The sequence below is a fragment of the Phoca vitulina genome, unplaced genomic scaffold, assembly GCF_004348235.1.
Source record: "Phoca vitulina isolate PV1807 unplaced genomic scaffold, GSC_HSeal_1.0 scaffold92, whole genome shotgun sequence".
Taxonomy (NCBI): domain Eukaryota; kingdom Metazoa; phylum Chordata; class Mammalia; order Carnivora; family Phocidae; genus Phoca; species Phoca vitulina.
The window spans coordinates 2,746,648-2,763,613 of NW_022589795.1; the positions used below are offsets into that span (position 1 = coordinate 2,746,648).

Here is a 16,966-nt window from a genome sequence, read left to right on the forward strand (position 1 = left end):
TCTTCTTCAATTCCTGGATTAACCAAAGGGAAGACCTTTCCACCAAGCAGGCAGGCAGGGCCTGAAGCGGGAAGGCAGAGATTTTCCTGTTCTAGCACCTGTGCCCTTGCTTCTCATTCCGGTTTCCCCTGACCCATTCTTGGGGGAGTGCCAGTGTTCTAGAAAGGAGAGAGAGGGCCAGGTTCTAGAATGGTTTTTCCCTCAAGATCACATCTGGAGCATGAGAAGGGCATCTTGTACATCAGGTGGGAATAAATTGCCTTGCCTTTGGCCGCGTCCTCTGCAGATTCTTGCTTCTCTTCTGGCTGCTCAAACCTTTCTCCTATAGATACCTGCTCTTGGCAGTGATCTCTAGAAGCCCCGTGAGGCCTTGAGTGCCCTGGTTTTGCCCCGCCCCCTCTGACCATTGCCTCTTGCAGGCATGAACCTGGCCCACACCACTGTGCTCCTGTGGGTGTGGGGGAGTCTCCAGGCCTTCGAAATTGTGGAGAAGGAGAACATTTTTCAGAGGACCCCCTGCCCAGCCTTTCTGATGTTTGACAACGCAGCCTACCTGGCAGACATGAGCTTCGAACTTCCCTGCCACTGCAAGCCCGAGGAGGTGTCTGCCGTCGTCTGGTACTATCAGAAGCACCTGGGTAGCAGCCACACCAAAGTGCTGACGGACTTCGACGGGCGGGTGCTGACAGAGGAGTCCCAGGTGCGCGTGGGCAGCGACATGCTGGTTCGCTTCAGCATCCGCATGTTCAGCCTGTTGGTTTTCCGGGCCCAGCCCGAGGACTCGGGCCTGTATTTTTGTGGCACCCGCAAGGGGGACTACTTTTATGCCTACGATGTGGACGTCCAGAGCGGCGAGGGAATGGTGGCCACCTTCAAGGACCAGGGCCAGGAGCCCTTTGCCGACGAGCACCACGGGAGCCTCCACATCTTCACCACCTTCTGGGAGTGGACCCCTTGCGACCGCTGCGGGGTCCGAGGGGAGCAGTGGCGCATCGGCCTGTGCTACCTGCGGAGTCCGGGGCTCTCCCCGCGCTACCGCCAGACGCTGCCCGAGGTGGTGTCCTGCGGCTCGCAGGCCGTGCCCAGGAAGCTTCGGGCCCAGGCCAGGGAGCACACCCCCGAACTACTGGTTCAGAGCTGCGTGGTGCCGTGTGAGAAGAAGAAGGTCGGCGAGGGCGTGATGGCCATCCTCAGCTACGTGTCCAAGGTGGGCAGCCGGCCCTGGTTGCCTCAGGTGCCCATCCAGTTCCACCAGCAGAGGCTGGGCCACGGACTCATTATCTCCTGTCCCGGGGCGCGGCCAGAGCACGCCGTGGCCTGGGACAAGGACCGCCAGTACTTCTACCGCACGCAGTACCTGAGGGGCGTCAACAGGTCCATGAGGGTGTTCATCGACCACGGCAACCACCTCCACATCCGCTTCACCCAGCTGAGTGACCGGGGCATCTACTATTGCTGGAGGCAGGGGGTGCGCGTCGCCGGCTTGCGGCTGGGTGTCACGTCTCGAGGCCGCTACCGGGCCTCGTTCTCGGACCCTGAGACTCGCTCCGCTGTGGAGCTCACCCTGGTGGGCTACCTGTTCATCACGGCGGTCTTTGTCACCATTCACCTCTGTCGGTGCTGCTGTTACTTATTTCGCTGCTGCCCCAACTTCTCGCCCTAGCGCCCCCCGCCTTCCCCGGCTCGGAAGACCTGTTGTGCTCAGATGTGTTTGTTAAATGATACCGGATGCGTCTGGGTGGGCATCCCGGGCTGGGCTGTGCGGCAAGGGGGGGTGGTGGTGTGTGGACAGGTCTGTTAGTTACAACCTGCCGCTGGCGGGTGGAGCAGCCTGAGGCGGGCAGGAGATGGGGCACTGGGGCCAATACTGAAGCAGCCAGAGTGCGCATCTTCCAACTTCACGCTCGGAGAAGGAAGAAGGGAACCTAATATTTATCAAATGACCTTTTTGATGTTGGAACAGTGTTTGAGGTGCTTTATTTTCTTGCCTTGGAGGATTGCCGAGTGGGCGCTGGTTGAATTGGGGGGCAGCAGGGAGAGGAAGGGGGAGTAGGGGAGCCTAGTATATGTCCTCGTCTCTGGAATGGCCGGTTTGGGAATAAAGGTAAAGACTAGAACAGGGGAAATGGGTAAGGGAAGTGGAGGTCAAGGTCAGGGCTTTCCCCAGGGCTGGGGACTGGGTGAGAAGAAGGCCTGGGGGGCACGGGGCTACCATGTGGAGCAGGGCTGGAGTTGGGGTTTGCTGGGGGGCTTGGGGTCCCAAGATGATCGGCTTTAAGAAGCAAGTTGAGTCTTGTCCCAGGCCACTTCCTGCCCTCTCCCCCAGCCCCAGCCTCTCCTGAACAGAGTCCACTCTGGGGAAGGCCACGGCAATTGTCTTTATTTACCTTAGTGAGTAAAGGCTGCAGTGGTGCCCTGAAGGTTAGCAGCAGTGGGTGGCAGGAGGGAGTGGGGGAAAGGGCACCAGGTCTTGGAAAGAGGGAGGGACTCTCACTTCTCTGGCCTTAGAGGGGCGAGGGGGACCCTGGAGCGGGCCCTTTCAGCCCTACTTCTGGGCACAGATAGTCCTGTGCCTGCCCCCCACAGTCTTCCCGTGGAAAGCAGAGCACAAACCAGAGCCTTCACTCTGTTCATGCCTCCATTTCCCGAATGATAAAATAGAGTGCTACCTACAATATGAGGGTACACTTTGTATTTGAGTAAGAGGAGAACCACAAGGGCCCTTGGTTAGGGAAAAGCAGCAGGTCACTGTAGGGTGGAGAGTGTCAGATGAATGTGGTGGCTTCGCCCAGCAGTGTCTGCTGGGGTCTCGAGGAAGCAGCTACAGTGGCTCCGAGGCCTGGGCGGAGGGATTATGCAGGAAGGAAGGGGCCTTTAGCATGGGACAAAGTGTGCCCTGCCCCCGGGGACAGCTGCCCCTCTCTCCTGTTTCAGCATCTTCAAGAGAATGAGTCACTTCCTTGATTCCCATGACCCAGAGGCCAGGTGTACCTGGTTGCCCACAACCCCCAACTCTGATATCTAGCATCATCCCAACTGCCTCCCCTACCATCTCCACCTGCCTCCCCTCCAGCCTTATGGAGGGTCGACTCCTGGGCTTGACCTCTCTGTATCCAACCTAGGGGCCAGGCAGCTCCCCTCTACTCCTTCCCAGCACCCATTCCCTCTCCACTTACACTATAGATCCCGCAAGTGCTGAGAATCAAGCTCTCACATGCCCATGGCATGCCCACAGCGTGCCCACATGTCAGCTCTGTGGGACTGAGACATTTGAATCATCACTCAGAAGGCCCCTCTGGGATCTGGGCAGGCCAGGCATTCTGTCTGGGGACCACTCCAAGTGGCAGGATGTCCCCACCTGCTCTCAGACTGTTCAGGGTCAGTCTAGAAGAAGAAACCTCTGGCCAGGACTATCTTGCCTGTGGGGGTTCCTGTCTCAGAGTCTTGGTTTTCCTCCAGCAGCCTGAGGAAACTCCAAGGCCCACTTCCCACTTACCCCCAGGGACCTCCAGCTCTGGCAATAGTTGCCATGACAATGGGGGTTAGGGATATTGAGGAGGGCAATTTATTGGGTCCCTGGCCCTCCCCAACTTCTCTCCTTCCTCCCAGTTCTAACCCAAGCTGCTGGCCATGCCCCTCCAGGCCGCCCCTTTGGGGTAAGCGCCTTGTTAGTTGGAGTTACTGGGTGTAGGGTGGGTGCTGTCTGGCAGGTCTGGTGCCCACGGAGCCTAGGGCAGCAAGCTGGTGTAGAGGTGGAGGGATGAGGGGAGCAGCCGGGGTGAGTGGGAACTCGGGTCTGGGGGAGTCCGCCATCAGAGGAGGGGCAACAATCCCATCTGCTCAGGCCCCTCACACTGTGGGACAGGGGCCACCAGGTGGGTCCTGCCTCACACCACGTCCTTGTGCTCCTGCTTGGACTCCTTTATGACCTGCAGGGGGCATAGAAGTACACAGCGCAGTAGTTAGGGACTCACACAGATATCAGGCCCACCACTTGGAAGCCCACCACTTCGAAGTCCCCAGCCTTCCCAGGTCTTTCTTCTCTATGAGAGCAACCAGCACTCCCCCCACGAAGCTGCCAGGAAATGAGGTAACAGTCATAAGCATTTAGCACCGGGCCTGGCACCTGGCGAGCTGATGTGGTAAGATTAGCTAGTACTGTTGCAGGTGTGACGGGGAGGGCTTATGCCAAATCCCCCCTTCCTATTACTCCAGCAGGTTCCTTTTATCAAGCCGGAAATTGAAAGTCGGGAGTGAAAGCTACTATAATTTTCTTTCTCTCTCTCCCCAGGCCTGGTGCTGGGGGTGCCTGCATCTGAGGGTGAGACAGGGAGAAAGTCCAAATCAGGACTCCATCCAGTGGCCTGGGCACCCAGGCTCCCTGGAACGGCCAGTGGAGGGGATAGGGAGTTGAATTACATCCAGGTTCCTTCCCCTCTTCCAGACCTTCCCTGGGAAGCTCTTCCGAGTGATTGAGAACCTTCTATGTACAGTTTAGGTTTTCTTCCAAAGCCTTGTCTCAATTCGGCCCGGGCCAGAATCTCAGGTCTGCTCTCCTTACCTCCCCGTCCCGCATCTCCACGGTCTTTACCACGATGTTTCTCTTGAGGTGGCCTTCTGACACGGACTTGGTGTCCAGGCTGGTTTCTGCAGGCACGGGGACAGGAGGCCTCCTGTTGGCTCCTGGGCCACTAAACATCCTTCCCCACCCCCAGCTTCCCCATGAAACCCACAGTCATAGGGATTGGAAGTCTATCCAACTAGGCAGAGAGGGCCTAGGCTCTTTCAAAGGGGCTGGAGACCCCCAAGTCCCCATGGTGCTAGGTAAGACCTGGCTGCTCCATCCAGTGCTTTGCTCACTTTCCTGGCCTGGCTGCATTTCAGTCCCTCTGCAAGCTCTCGCCTGGCCCCTGGCTTTCTGACACCCCAGCGATGTGCCGAGGAAGGAGCACATGGGCTTTGAAATCGGGCAGGCCAGAGCTCGAGTCTCAGCTCAGCCACAAGGCTGTGGGCAAGTTAATTTATCTCTCCCAGCTTCAGTTTCCTATCTGCAAAATGGGGATGATGGTGTCTACTTCTCTAGGTGGGAGCAAGGAGTCAGTTCACTGAAATAATACATGTTAAGTGCCTAGCACATATTAGTGCCCAATACACGTGGGTCCCTTTCCTGTTCCCCTGCCCCTCCCTTACTTCTCTCTGCCACTTCTCTGGGCTCTACTGACCCTTTACTGTTTGGCACTTGGCAGTATTACCTCAACCTGCTCTGCCTGGTTAAACTTCTGATGCTGAACTAAGCCCCAGGACATGTATAGCTCATGTTCCTAAATTTCTAGAGCAGAAGGTTTTTTTTTTTTCCCCCTTAGATAAGAATCATTTGAGGGCCACATCCAAGTCAGAAGTAATTTCGTTTGTCCCCCCCTCAGAGAGAAAAATGTAACATGTCACATTCACTAATATTTAAAATTAAGAGCAGGGAGCATAAAACTTTATTCACTACAAGAGCTGCAGTCCAGGGGGAAATAATCCTCTGGGCTGAATCAGCACTGAGCTGAGCCGTGGAGCCTCGGGGACAGACGAATTGAGCAGAGAACCTGGCCACCAGGCACGGCAAGGCCCAAAGAGCCTTCCCAGTGATGGAGAGAAGGTGAGGTGGAGGCTGGCATTCGCCCAGGGGCCCCAGAGCCTCTCATCTGAGCACCAGAGGACACATCACTTTGAATACCAACCAGCTCTGCTAGTTTAACCTACATTTACCCTGTGCCAGGTCCTGGGCTGGCCACTGAGGTCGCTGGGAAAATGACACAAGCTTGGCCCTTTAGGGAAACCTGGGAGAAAGGAGCCCAAGAGGGCAGGGAAAATGGGCTTGGTGAGGCTCACTCCCTGCCAAGCTGAGAAAAGCACTGTGTCTGAGAGTCTGAGAGGCAGGCTGCTAACCGAGAGCCGGCGGGGCTCCATTTACAATCTGGTGAGCCTGTATTGGTATAACTTGTATTGTGAGGCTTTTGAGATGTCTTGTGACCTTGTGAGTTTCCCCTTCTTTGGTGCGTTTGCCCCCTGTAGTGACAAGCAGTTAAAAAAAAAACACAAAAACATAAAACACTCAGATGAGCTGAGCTTGCTCAGAGCTCTGCGGGCAGGGCAGAGGTTGAAATCTTCACCCAGTTCTGCTATAGGAGGGGGTGCAGGGTTAGGGAAGGGGGCACAGGGCAGAGCAGGGCAGGAGCAGCCGCAAGCCCCACCTGGAATGCCCTGGGCTGCTGTGTTCTGGCTGGAAGCTCTGCAGTGAATTATGAAGGTCCCCAAGGCGAGCCCTGGACCGGACCCCTTTGCCCTGGTCCTCGGCCCCAGGCCAGAGCAGCAGCCCACCTGGGGGAGAGGGCAGGAATCCAACACTCTGCCCACAAGGCCCTGCTCTACTGACCTCGGATCTGCAGGTTGGAGAAGGTCTGCACGGGAATGGTGATGCTGAAAGACAGCAAAGGCAGAAGAGTGACTGGGCAGCCCAGGGACATCCCCGGGGCCAGGCCCTGGTCCAGGGTTATCATGACAGCCTCAAAGCCCATCTCTTGGCTTTCTCCAGCAGCCAACATGCTCCCTGGGGCTCCAAGAGTCTGCAAGGGGCTTGGGTGTTGTCTGCCAGGGGAGCATCTCTATTTGAAAGCGTGGAGGCCTAAGGATGGCAGAGGGGAGGAGGAAGTGGTGAAGAAAGTTCCAAGACAAAAGAGACGGGTCAGGGGAAAAGAAGTCCAATCTTCATTGGGAGGGTGGGGAGTGAGCCTCTTAGTTTGGGGGGTGACCCAAGTCCTCACTCTGCGACCTCATCAACATTGCTTGAATCGAATCCATTCATTTATTCACCAAACGTTTATTGAATACCTACTGTGTGTTAGGCGAGCACTGTGCTGAGCACTGGGATAGGAGGGGGCAGGACACAAGCTGAATATGACAGTCCCTGAAGGGACCAAGGAGACTCCAGGGAAGGGCAGCAGGGAGGACTCCCCAGGGCCACGGTGGCAGCTCACCGGTTCTCCTCGCCCTCCAGCAGCTTCCTGTAGGTGGCGATCTCGATGTCCAGGGCCAGCTTGACGTTTAGCAGGTCCTGGTACTCCTGCAGATGGCGGGCCATCTCGTCTTTGAGGCTCTGCCCCTCCTCCTCCAGCCGGGCCAGCGCCTCCTGGTAGCTCGCCGCCTCCCGCGCGTGGCGCTCCTCCTGCTCCCGCATCTGCCTCTCCAGGGACTCGTTCTGTAGGGTGGAGCCGGCAGGTGCCTCGGGGCGGGGTCACACTGCCCGCTCCCCCCCACCCCCGGCCTGTCCCCGGCCTCCCCTCTGGCCCCCAAGTAACTTTTCAGAGCCCCCGCCCGCAGTCCCGGTCCCCGTCCCTGGCTTGCGTGTCCCCCGGGGCTCCAGCTCGCGCGCACCCGCGTCCGCCCCGCTGCGGCCCCGCCCGCGCTCACCGTGCCGCGCAAGGACTCCAGGTCGCAGGTCAAGGCCTGCAGCTGGCGACGGTAGTCGTTGGCCTCGTGCTTGGCCTGGCGGAGCAGCTCGGCGTTGCGGGCGGCTGCGTCGTTCAGGTCGGCAAACTAGGGGTGAGAGGGCCCTACGCTCAGGGGCGGCTGGGCCCCACCTCTCGGGAGCCATGTGGGGCCGATGGGTCTCTGGGAACTCAGGGAGATGGGCAGGACCCCGGGCTTGGTGTCCAGGTCTGCCCAGGACTCTGGCCCTGGCTGGGATTATTCCCAGCCACTGTGACCCATGGGCAGAGGGCACAGAAGGCCCCTGCCACGTCTCCAGCACCTAGCACAGTGCCTGGGCAGGGAATGAAGGACCAAATGATGTTTGCCACAGAATCCAGAATCTTCTGCACTGGCAGCTCTATCCAGGAGCCTGAACCCTGGCCTCCACCACCGTGGCCAGGGGGTTCTGGTGAGCAGTACCCTGGGTTCTAATCGTTCTCTCTCCCCCAGCTTGCAGTGAAGCTCTCGTGGGTCCATCCGGCCTTGACCTGCTCAGAGTCATCACCAGCTTCTGCCACTCTCGCTCCTCAGCTCGGCCCCTGGGCTGGCATCTCGGGGCCCCTGCCCTGTGCTTTCTTGCACCCCAAATGCCCCTTCCCTCTTCTCTTCATGTTCTTTGGCTGCCAGTCTCACCTAGGCCCCAAGCCCCTAGCCCTCCCTTCTACGATACCCTCCCCATGCCCCACATTACATCTATATAAACCCCGCCCAGCAGTGTTCTCTCTAGACAATGTATTTGGGTGCACATCACGTCTCCTTGGTGGGACAGGTCTCTGGATCCTGGGCAGTGCTGGCATGCAGTGGGTGCTCAGTAACCCAGGACACAAACAGCAGAAGCATCAGGAAGTGCGACGGCTGGGATTAGACGTCCGGCTCTACCATTTAGGAACTGTGTGACTTTGGGCAAACTAGTTAACCTCTCTGGACTTCAGTTCTCTCATCTGTCAAAGAACAGTACTTTCTTCATAGTAAGTAAGATAGATAATGCATGTAAAGCATAGGGCCTGGCAAACAACAATGTTGGCTAATAATAACAGTGATAGTAACAATAATAATGATAATAATAGTAATAAGAAGTACTTATTGGAGGGGCGCCTGGGTGGCTCAGCCGGTTAAGCGTCCGACTCTTGGTTTCAGCTCAGGTCATGAGCTCAGGGTGGTGAGATCGAGCCCTGCATGGGGCTCCATGCTCAGCATGGAGTCTGCTTGAGACTTTTCCCCCTCCGTCTCCCTCCCCCTTGGCTCCTCCCCCTGCTCATGCTTTCTCTCTCTCTAAAATAAATAAAATCTTAAAAAAAAAAAAGAAAGAAATGCTCATTGGAAGTAATGGTGGCTGTGTGACCCTGGGCAAGCCACCTCATTTCTCTGGTGAAGGACAATCACCCGGAGAGGATCCTCTCCCAGCTTCCTCCACCCTTGTTCCCCAATTCTCTTGTATGGAGCCAGTAGGGCTGCCCAGAGGAGGCAGGCTGGCCCACAGTCAGGGCTACCTTGGACCGGTACCACTCCTCGGCCTCATGCATGTTGCTGGACGCCATGGCCTCGTACTGCGTGCGGATCTCTCTCAGGGCCGCCGTGAGGTCCGGCTTGGCCACATCCAGCTCCACGTGGACCTGCTGCCGGGCTAGCTGCTCCTGGAGCTCCTGCACCTCCTGGCCAGGATGAGAGAAGGCGATGCCAGGACTGGGGGCCCGGGCTGCCGCTGGGGTTTCCCCACAGGATTCTGCCCTTGTCTGCCTGCCCCTTGGACGCTGACGTTGGCTAAGGGAAATGGGGCAGTTCTAGTTAGAGGAAGCGGCATGGCCCAGGCTAGGGGAGCAGAGGGTCGTTTGGGGGCTTCATGGTGTCCTCTTCCCAAGTTCGGCCAGGCAGGAGTACTACTGAATGCATGCCTGTGTTCTTGTGGGAGAGTGACCGAGTCCCTGTGGTGTGGGTGTGTCTGCGGGTTCCCAGGTTCCTTGGCATCATGGACTCTGAATCCATAATCTGAAGTCAGAGAGCTCAGTGGTGTCTTTTTAAAATGAAGGGCTCTCATTTAAATGGAGACAGGTGGCAATGGGGGTGATGTCAGAGAGACTAACTATGTGACCTTAGGAAGTTCTTTAACCTGTCTGGGCTTCAGTGTCCTCTGTTTCACAGAGATCATACTGGAAGATCATACTGGGAGGGTCCCTAACTCACAAGGCTGTAGTGAAATAAAAAATGGGGCAACAAGGTCTGTTATAATGCTTAGTAAGTGGTGTGTGTCTGTGTGAATTTCACCAGGGGCTGAGGATGCTCTGTCGTCTCTATGTCTGTCTCCCTCAGTCTCTCTCTCTCATTTTTTTTCTGTCTGTCTCTGAGTATTTCTCAATCTCAGGCTCTCTGTCTCTATCCATTCCAGTCTCTATGTCGGCCTTACCTCCTCATGGATCTTCCTCAAAAACCGGATTTCCTCCCCTAGAGACTCAATCTTCCTCTCCAGATCCAGACGGGCTAGGGTGGCTTCATCTGCCTCCTGGAGCAAGGAGGGGCAAAAGGCTGCTCTGACCCCAGACTCCTCCTCCCCTCTCCCTAGCCTTGTTTGATCCCTCCTGTGGCTGGGGAGAGCAGCACATTGCTCTGGAGGGCTGGGCTTGGGGCCTGTTTTTGTGACCTGCCATCAACCCTTTACCCCCCCACCCCTTCCCCTCCCCTCCATCTCCCTGACCTGTCGATAGGTGGCCAGGTTGTTCTCAGCCTCCAGCCTCAGGTTGGTTTCATCCTGGAGCCTGGGGTAGGGGGACACATTCCTGGGTCCAGGCTCTTCTGAGGATCTTGGACCCCTGCCCCAATCTCCCTGGAGGTGGCTGCCAGAGAGAACCCCCGCCCCCCAAGACCAGTGGAATGGCAGGAGGAGTGAAGGGCAGAGGGTCTCAGACAGAGCCTTGGCCAGGAGGGTGAGCAGACAAGGGCCTTTGCTTTAACTCATTACTAAGGTGCTTTATCAAGGCTGGTGCCCCTGCTCCTACTCACACAGGTGCTTTCACCAACATACACTCACCGCTGCATGCACAAGCACGCTCATCCTCCTGCACTGGAGGGTGCGAGCACACACACACACGTGCGTGTGTGCGTGTGCCCTGCCAGCTCAGCAAAACACCCCGTCCCTGGGGTTTCCTCTGACCTTTGGAAATGGGTTTTATTGGAATCTCTGCTTCACAGCTCTGCAGGCTGAAGTGGCTTGACCAGGGTCATAAGCTGGTGACAGGCAGCATCACCTGTGTTCCCGAAGCCAGGCCTGCTCTTTCCCTCACCTCCTTTCCCCCGGAGCCCCGTCCTCCTAGTGCCCACCAATCTCCTCTTCCCATTCCTCCTCTCTACGGACCCACAAGGCCACCAGGCCCTGCAGTGAATGAAATGCGAAGACCCTGCCTGTGGGGTCCCTGCCTGCGGGGTCCCTGACTCTTCCCGCACAGCTCTCCCCAACGCCCCCTGGCATGGCCTGAGGGGGAGGGGCCGGGCCAAAGCTCAGCCATGGGGAGAGCCCTTCTCACCCCACCGAGGTCACTGTGCCCAGAGGCAGGGCCTCCCGGGCACATCAGCCCCAGCCTGGCCACAGACAGAGACCCTCCTGGTGCCTGGGGCCCGATGCTCAGTCTGCGGCCCTGACCACTGGGCAGGGAGGCCCTTTCCCTGGGAAGGTGGGCCAGGAAAGGTCTGGATCAGATGACCTCTGACCTGCTTTCCACCTCTTAGGAGAGCTGTGAGTACGCTGAGAGTACGCTGGGTCCTTGGCCAGAGGTCTTCGGGATTCAGATCGCTGAGACTCTGGGCCTCCTCCCAGTCCCTCCCATCATGTTGGGGAGAAAGGACAGCCCTCCCCTCCCAGAGATGGGGACACAGAGGAGCCAAGGATCATGGAGGCAAAGTCCCCTGCCCGACATCCTGCGGGTCTGCGGCACTCCCGCTGGGCCGGGGGTGGGGGTGGGGGGCATCATCCCTGTTCATGAGGCCCCTCTCCCCGGGCCCCCTCCTCACTTCTGCCTCAGGGTGCCCAGGTCCTGCGCCAGATTGTCTCTCTCAACCTCGAGCCGGGTGCTGCTGGCTGTGAGCTGGTCGAGCCGCAGCCTTAGCTCACGCAGCTCAGCCTGGTAGACATCGGCCAGCTTGGTGGGCTCCTTGGCCTGCAGCTGGTTCAGCTCCGCAGCCAGCGCCTTGTTCTGCTGCTCCAGGAAGCGCACCTTCTCGATGTAGCTGGCAAAGCGGTCGTTGAGCTCCATCATCTCTGCCCGCTCACTGGCCCGCGTCTCCTTGAAGCCGGTGTTGAGGGCCCCGGCCAGCGAGAAGTCCACGCGGGCCGGGAGAGGAAGCGGCATCCTGGCCAGGGAGAGGCGGGTGCCCGGGCCCAGGCGGCGGCCGGAGACCAGGCCTCCCCCCACCATGTCCGAGGAGGAGCTGTAGGAGCGGCGAGCCGCTGAGGTGACCCGTCTCCTCTCCATGCTGGCCGGGCTCCGGCTGCTCCTGGGAAGTGAGGCCTTTATGGAGGCGTGGGCCGGCTTGGCGCTGCCCCAGCTGCCCTGGGCAACGCCCCCTGGCATGGCCTGAGGGGGAGGGGCTGGGCCAAAGCTCAGCCATGGGGAGAGCCCTTCTCACCCCACCGAGGTCACTGTGCCCAGAGGCAGGGCCTCCCGGGCACACCAGCCCCAGCCTGGCCACAGACAGAGACCCTCCTGGTGCCTGGGGCCCGATGCTCAGTCTGCGGCCCTGACCACTGGGCAGGGACGCCCTTTCCCTGGGAAGGTGGGCCAGGAAAGGTCTGGATCAGATGACCTCTGACCTGCTTTCCACCTCTTAGAGCCCATGACAGCACTCCTCCTTCGAGTACCTGCTGAGTGCTGGGAACTTGCAAAGAACAAACGTGTTCCATACTCTCAAGAAGCAGCCCACGTTACAGTTCCCTGCTGAGCCGCATTCCCAGCAGACTGTTGGACTCTTCCCCTCCGAACATGGGCGTCCTGCATTCCTGCTTTCTCCCCCTTCCCCGGAGGTCTGGGGCTGTGGGCTGCAACTGGACACCAGCCCTTTGTCTAGAGGGTCAGTTGAGGCCTCTGTCAAGTGGGGAGGGGGGGAGGATGAAGGAAGGAACACGGAAGCTTTGAGGGGGCAAGAGGGGCAGGCGCTGAACTCCCTGGCCTTCTCCCTGGACCCCACTTAAGCCCCTGCCTCAGTCCCCAGGGGCTCGCTTGCCCCTTGCCCAGCCTCTCTGCAGGCCCGTCTGGAGCCGGGCCTTGACAGCCACACAAAAGCAGTTATGGATGAGCTGGCTGTCCCGGCTCCCATCTTTGTTCCCGCATCACCCTGTTTCCCCGGCCACCCCTCACCTCACTTTCACACTGGAGATTTATCTCCTTTGAGTTCCCACACATCAGGCTGAGAGGACGAAAGGCCTCTGGGGATGGGTTAGTGTGGGAACCCAGGAACCACTGGGTCCATACTAGGAGCCCAGGGCCGGGCGTCCTGTAGCCTGACCCTTCAGATCCATCCACCCTTCTGTTCTGATTCCACGGGGGGCCAGAGCCTCACCCAGGCCCCTCTCCCATCTGTGTCCTTGGACTTCTGGGAAGCCCTCCTCTCCCCACCCCCCTGCTGCCCATGCTTGGGCCTCTGATCCCCTTCTCCTGGACACTTGCTGAATAGAGCCTTGTTTTCCACCACTGGTCAGGGCGCCACACGGAGAGGGCAGCCCCCGGGGGGCTGTGCTGTTTTTATCCCAAGATGCCAGGCTGTTAGGCAGAGTACAGCCCAAGCCCCCAGCTCAAAGAGCTTCTCGGAAGCCTCTGAGGGGGCCGGGGTGCAGTGGGGGGGTAGGCTCTGTGCCCACCCCTGACCATTGTGTCTGTGCCAAGGTGAGTCATGCAGTGGGCACAAGGGGAAGGCCCGGGGGCGGGGGGTGCGGCCAGCCCGGCACTGCTAGGTCTCTGGCTCTGCAGACAAGGCCTGGCTGCTTGCCCCCTCCCCAGCTCCCAGAGCCAGCTCACACCCCTGAGCTCCAGACGGGGCAATGCCTCTTACCCCACGCTGGGGAGATACACTCCATTTGGGCATGTTATGGGCTGCCTGCCGAGGTTTTCCCTGGTGAATCCCAGCACAGAGAGGGAAGGTGAGGGTCTCGAGGTCTTCAGCCACACTTGACCCTGGACCTGAGCAGTAACATGGGGAGGGGACTCTAAGGGAGGGGATGCCCCATGACTTTTGATCCTGCTATGGGTGGAGGAGCTGGGAAAGTCAGGGGGCATTAAAAGAAGAAAAAGGGACAAACCCTCATCCCAACTACTCTCTGACAAGGAGTGGCTGTCCTTCTAGCTCGCTGGGCAAGTCACAGTTCGCAGGCTTCTCTCTTTGTTCCAGTGAAATCTAGTTGAAATGAGGGTAAAGCAGTCTTGGGAGGGGGTGGGCGGGAGAGATGGACCGAGAGCAGGAAGGGCTTGTCAGTGAGGTTCAGTGACTGGTCCCTCTGTGTGTGTGACCCAGGCTTATTTCAGCAGCAGCAGAGAGAGGTCCCCCCTTCACCCACTTCAGCCACCTCTCCGGACCAGTGTCACCCAGGCTCCTTGGCTCCATCCTCAACCTCCATCAGACCCTAGACCCATTCCCCACGCTCAGCCCTTAACTATCCAAAGACGTCCACACAAGAACCAGAGAGGTAGACAGACATGGTCATGGTTGTTTGCCAAACTTTCATTATTTTGTATGACACATTCGCTGTAGAAAAATCAGAAAATATAGATAAGCAAAACGAAAAAATTTAATTAGCCATGATTTCACCACCTGGAGATAAACACTACCAGATGTCCCCCCATATATATAAGTTCATTTTTTTTTTACAAGTGGGCTCATGCTGCACAAATTATTTTGTAATTTGTTTTTTCCACTCAGCAATATGTTGTGAACATCTTTCCATATCAATAAATATTTATCTACATCATCATTTTAACAGCTGCATGGTTTTCCACTGTATGCATTAATTTACCCAAGGCCTATTGTTAGACACACAGTTGTCCCCCCCCCCCCGCCCGCCTCCCTCCCTCTCTCTCTCTGTTCTAGATCACACTATGCTGCACAGTTGCCTCAGGCAGATGCAGCTCCCAGCCTCCACGACTACTCCCATCCTGCTGGCCTGCCTCAGGCCCCATCTACGTGGTCCCTCCTCTCCTGCTTCTCTAATCTAAGGGTCTCAATGTCCAAAGCCTCAAGCCAATCCCTAGACTGACTTCTCAATAGACAGCAGAAAGCTGCCGGCCTTGGAGAGAGGATGTCTGGATGCCTCTCCGAAGGGCCTTCAGCCAAGCCATGCCCCACTTCAAGCCGAGGTGGAGACAAGATGGTCTCCCACCCCCATGCCCCGCCCCCACGTCAGAATCCGCCAGGATGCCCTCCTGCCTCCTGGGACAGATCAGTACCACACCTGGCCTCAACACACACACAAGGGTGCCCAGCATTTTCTAAATTTGCCAGCCTCTAATTCAAGCCACTAGACTGCTGCCCACTGGCTCGCCTTATGCCCCAGCCCCGTTCCCAGTGCCTGTGCAGCATGGTGGTCCGCATGCGGGGGTGGGATGAAGAGAAGTTGGGACTCTCTGGTGGACTCCTTGGCTACCACGGAGTCCATCCACCCCACATGGGCCCCCTCCCTGAGGAAGGGAACTGGGCCCTGGTGGCCACTAGATGGCAGTGCTCAGCTGCCCAGGTCCCAGCGGCCGCAGGGTCCTGCAGAGGGGACAGAGCGGGTCTCAGGGACAGGCAGGCTTTCTAAAACCCGGATTTCTATCCCCCAGAGGGATCACCCCATGTATGCTCTAGAGTTGCTTCGGACTGCTCTGACAGTGCCCTCTAGAGGAGAGAGGGGCCGCGGCCATTCAATAGCTACATGATCTTTGACGACTTCGGGAACTTCTCTGAGTCTCCATTTGCACACCTGTAAAATGGGGACTCACTACACTTACGTCCAAGGTAGCGGTGAGGATAAATTCAGGGAAAGCCGGACACAGCAGCTGCTCGACAAATCACAGCTTCCATTTAACAACACCCACCCGGTGCTTTACCTAATCTGCGTTAGCGATGGCCTGGGCCTGGAGGGGCAGGAGCTGGGCCTGCCGGGGGGGGGGGGGGCGCTGCCGTGTCTTGTTGACCCCGCTGGGGGCGGGCAGGGGACAGCGTATAGGAACCTCCCCAGGACAGTTACCTAGGAGTGTGGACAGGATGCAGGGGGCAGCAGCCAGGGGAGAGAGGGTGGGAGGCGGCACCGTTTGCCCCCAGACCACTAGCTGGGTCTGCCAGGGACCAAGCGTGAGTCATCTCTACTTGCCCCGGAGGAGACTCAGAGTAGAGCCTACTTCCCAGCCTGCTTTCTCACCTCCCTGACTCCCCCTGGGGCACTGTCCGTCCATCCTTGCCCTTCCCCAGCAGCAGACTTGAGGCCCACATCTCCATCGGTTTGAGAAGCTCTTGGTGTGTTATCATGTCCCTTGGGAGGGGGTCTCTCCTGCCCCTCAGCCTGAGGCTTCCCCAGGAGAAGGGCCCCCATGGATAGGGACTTCCTGATGTTACGACCTATGTCCTCCCATCAGAATGGAGTCTCCCTAAGGATAGGGTCCCTCAGGACACCCTCTCTTCTGTAGGAGCTCCCTGATGTGAGCACCCATGGTTCACTGTCAGATGGGAGCCCCTTGAGGGCAGGGGCTCTCTCCCCCTCTCAGCCTGGAGGAGGGCTGCCTCAGGCCAGGGTCAGTTCCCTCTCCTCTCATCTGTCAGCTTGTGCTGAACCAGCTCCTGGTGAGAAGTGCCCAGCTCCTGTGGCTGTAGAAGGGTTCCTGGGTGAACCCCCAGACTCTTTCCCTTTCCTCCTTCCTGGCCTCTGTCAGCACGCTGCTGTAGGCATCAACTTGCTTACCTTCACACACCCAGGGGCCAGGGTGCTTCATTGGGGTTAATAAGCACGGGCCCTTTCTCTCCAACCCCCCTCTCCCCACCCTCCTGGGCGCTCCAGCCTGCCCCCTACTTTCCAGCCTCTAACCCTGAGACCTGCTTTTTAATTGCTTTCCCTGATCTGTTCTGCTCTCTGCTCCCCTCCTTCTCCCTGACTGACTGCATCCCTCTGGGAGGGTGGGGGTGGGGGGGCCAGATGTGTCCCTGGTGGGAGGAGAGGGCTGGCGGGCAGCCTGTTATTTCCAATCCAGTGGTCCTCCAAATGGACAGGATGAGCCAGGGAACAGGGGTGGAAAGGCTGCAGGCGAGCTGGGGGGAACGTTTCGGGAGAGCAGGAAACCACAGCCATGGTCTCCAGGCCCCATGGGGTGGCTCTGGTCCCTTTCTCCTCCCACAGCCTCCATCCCAAGCCGTCTGAGATCCCTCTTCACAAAAGAACCATGGAGGAGGGGAAGACAACCACGAACTAGATTCTGTCTGGGAACCAGGATCCCCCAAACTTAGC

General features: G+C 58.2%; 2 protein-coding genes across 4 annotated transcripts; one reads left to right on the plus strand and one right to left on the minus strand.

The window, feature by feature from the left end:
* Positions 1-411: 411 nt before the first annotated feature.
* FAM187A (family with sequence similarity 187 member A) lies at positions 412-2,885 on the plus strand. Its single transcript, XM_032396418.1, has one exon. The coding sequence runs from the start codon at positions 422-424 to the stop codon at positions 1,661-1,663; it is 1,242 nt and encodes a 413-aa protein (XP_032252309.1). The 5' UTR covers positions 412-421; the 3' UTR covers positions 1,664-2,885.
* GFAP (glial fibrillary acidic protein) lies at positions 2,360-11,997 on the minus strand. Of its 3 annotated transcripts, XM_032396415.1 has the most exons (10): positions 11,515-11,997; positions 10,205-10,265; positions 9,917-10,012; positions 9,006-9,167; positions 7,456-7,581; positions 7,023-7,243; positions 6,422-6,465; positions 5,935-6,054; positions 4,562-4,647; positions 2,363-3,929 (listed from the first exon to the last, which is right to left on the minus strand). In XM_032396415.1, exons 1-10 carry the CDS (start codon positions 11,973-11,975, stop codon positions 3,888-3,890), a joined length of 1,419 nt encoding a protein of 472 aa, XP_032252306.1. In that variant the 5' UTR covers positions 11,976-11,997; the 3' UTR covers positions 2,363-3,887. The 3 variants fall into 3 exon arrangements, with proteins under 3 accessions (XP_032252307.1, XP_032252308.1, XP_032252306.1); XM_032396416.1 differs by lacking the exon at positions 5,935-6,054 and having other exon boundaries at positions 2,360-3,929; XM_032396417.1 differs by lacking the exons at positions 5,935-6,054; positions 6,422-6,465 and having other exon boundaries at positions 2,360-3,929.
* Between the last annotated feature and the right edge of the window lie 4,969 nt (positions 11,998-16,966).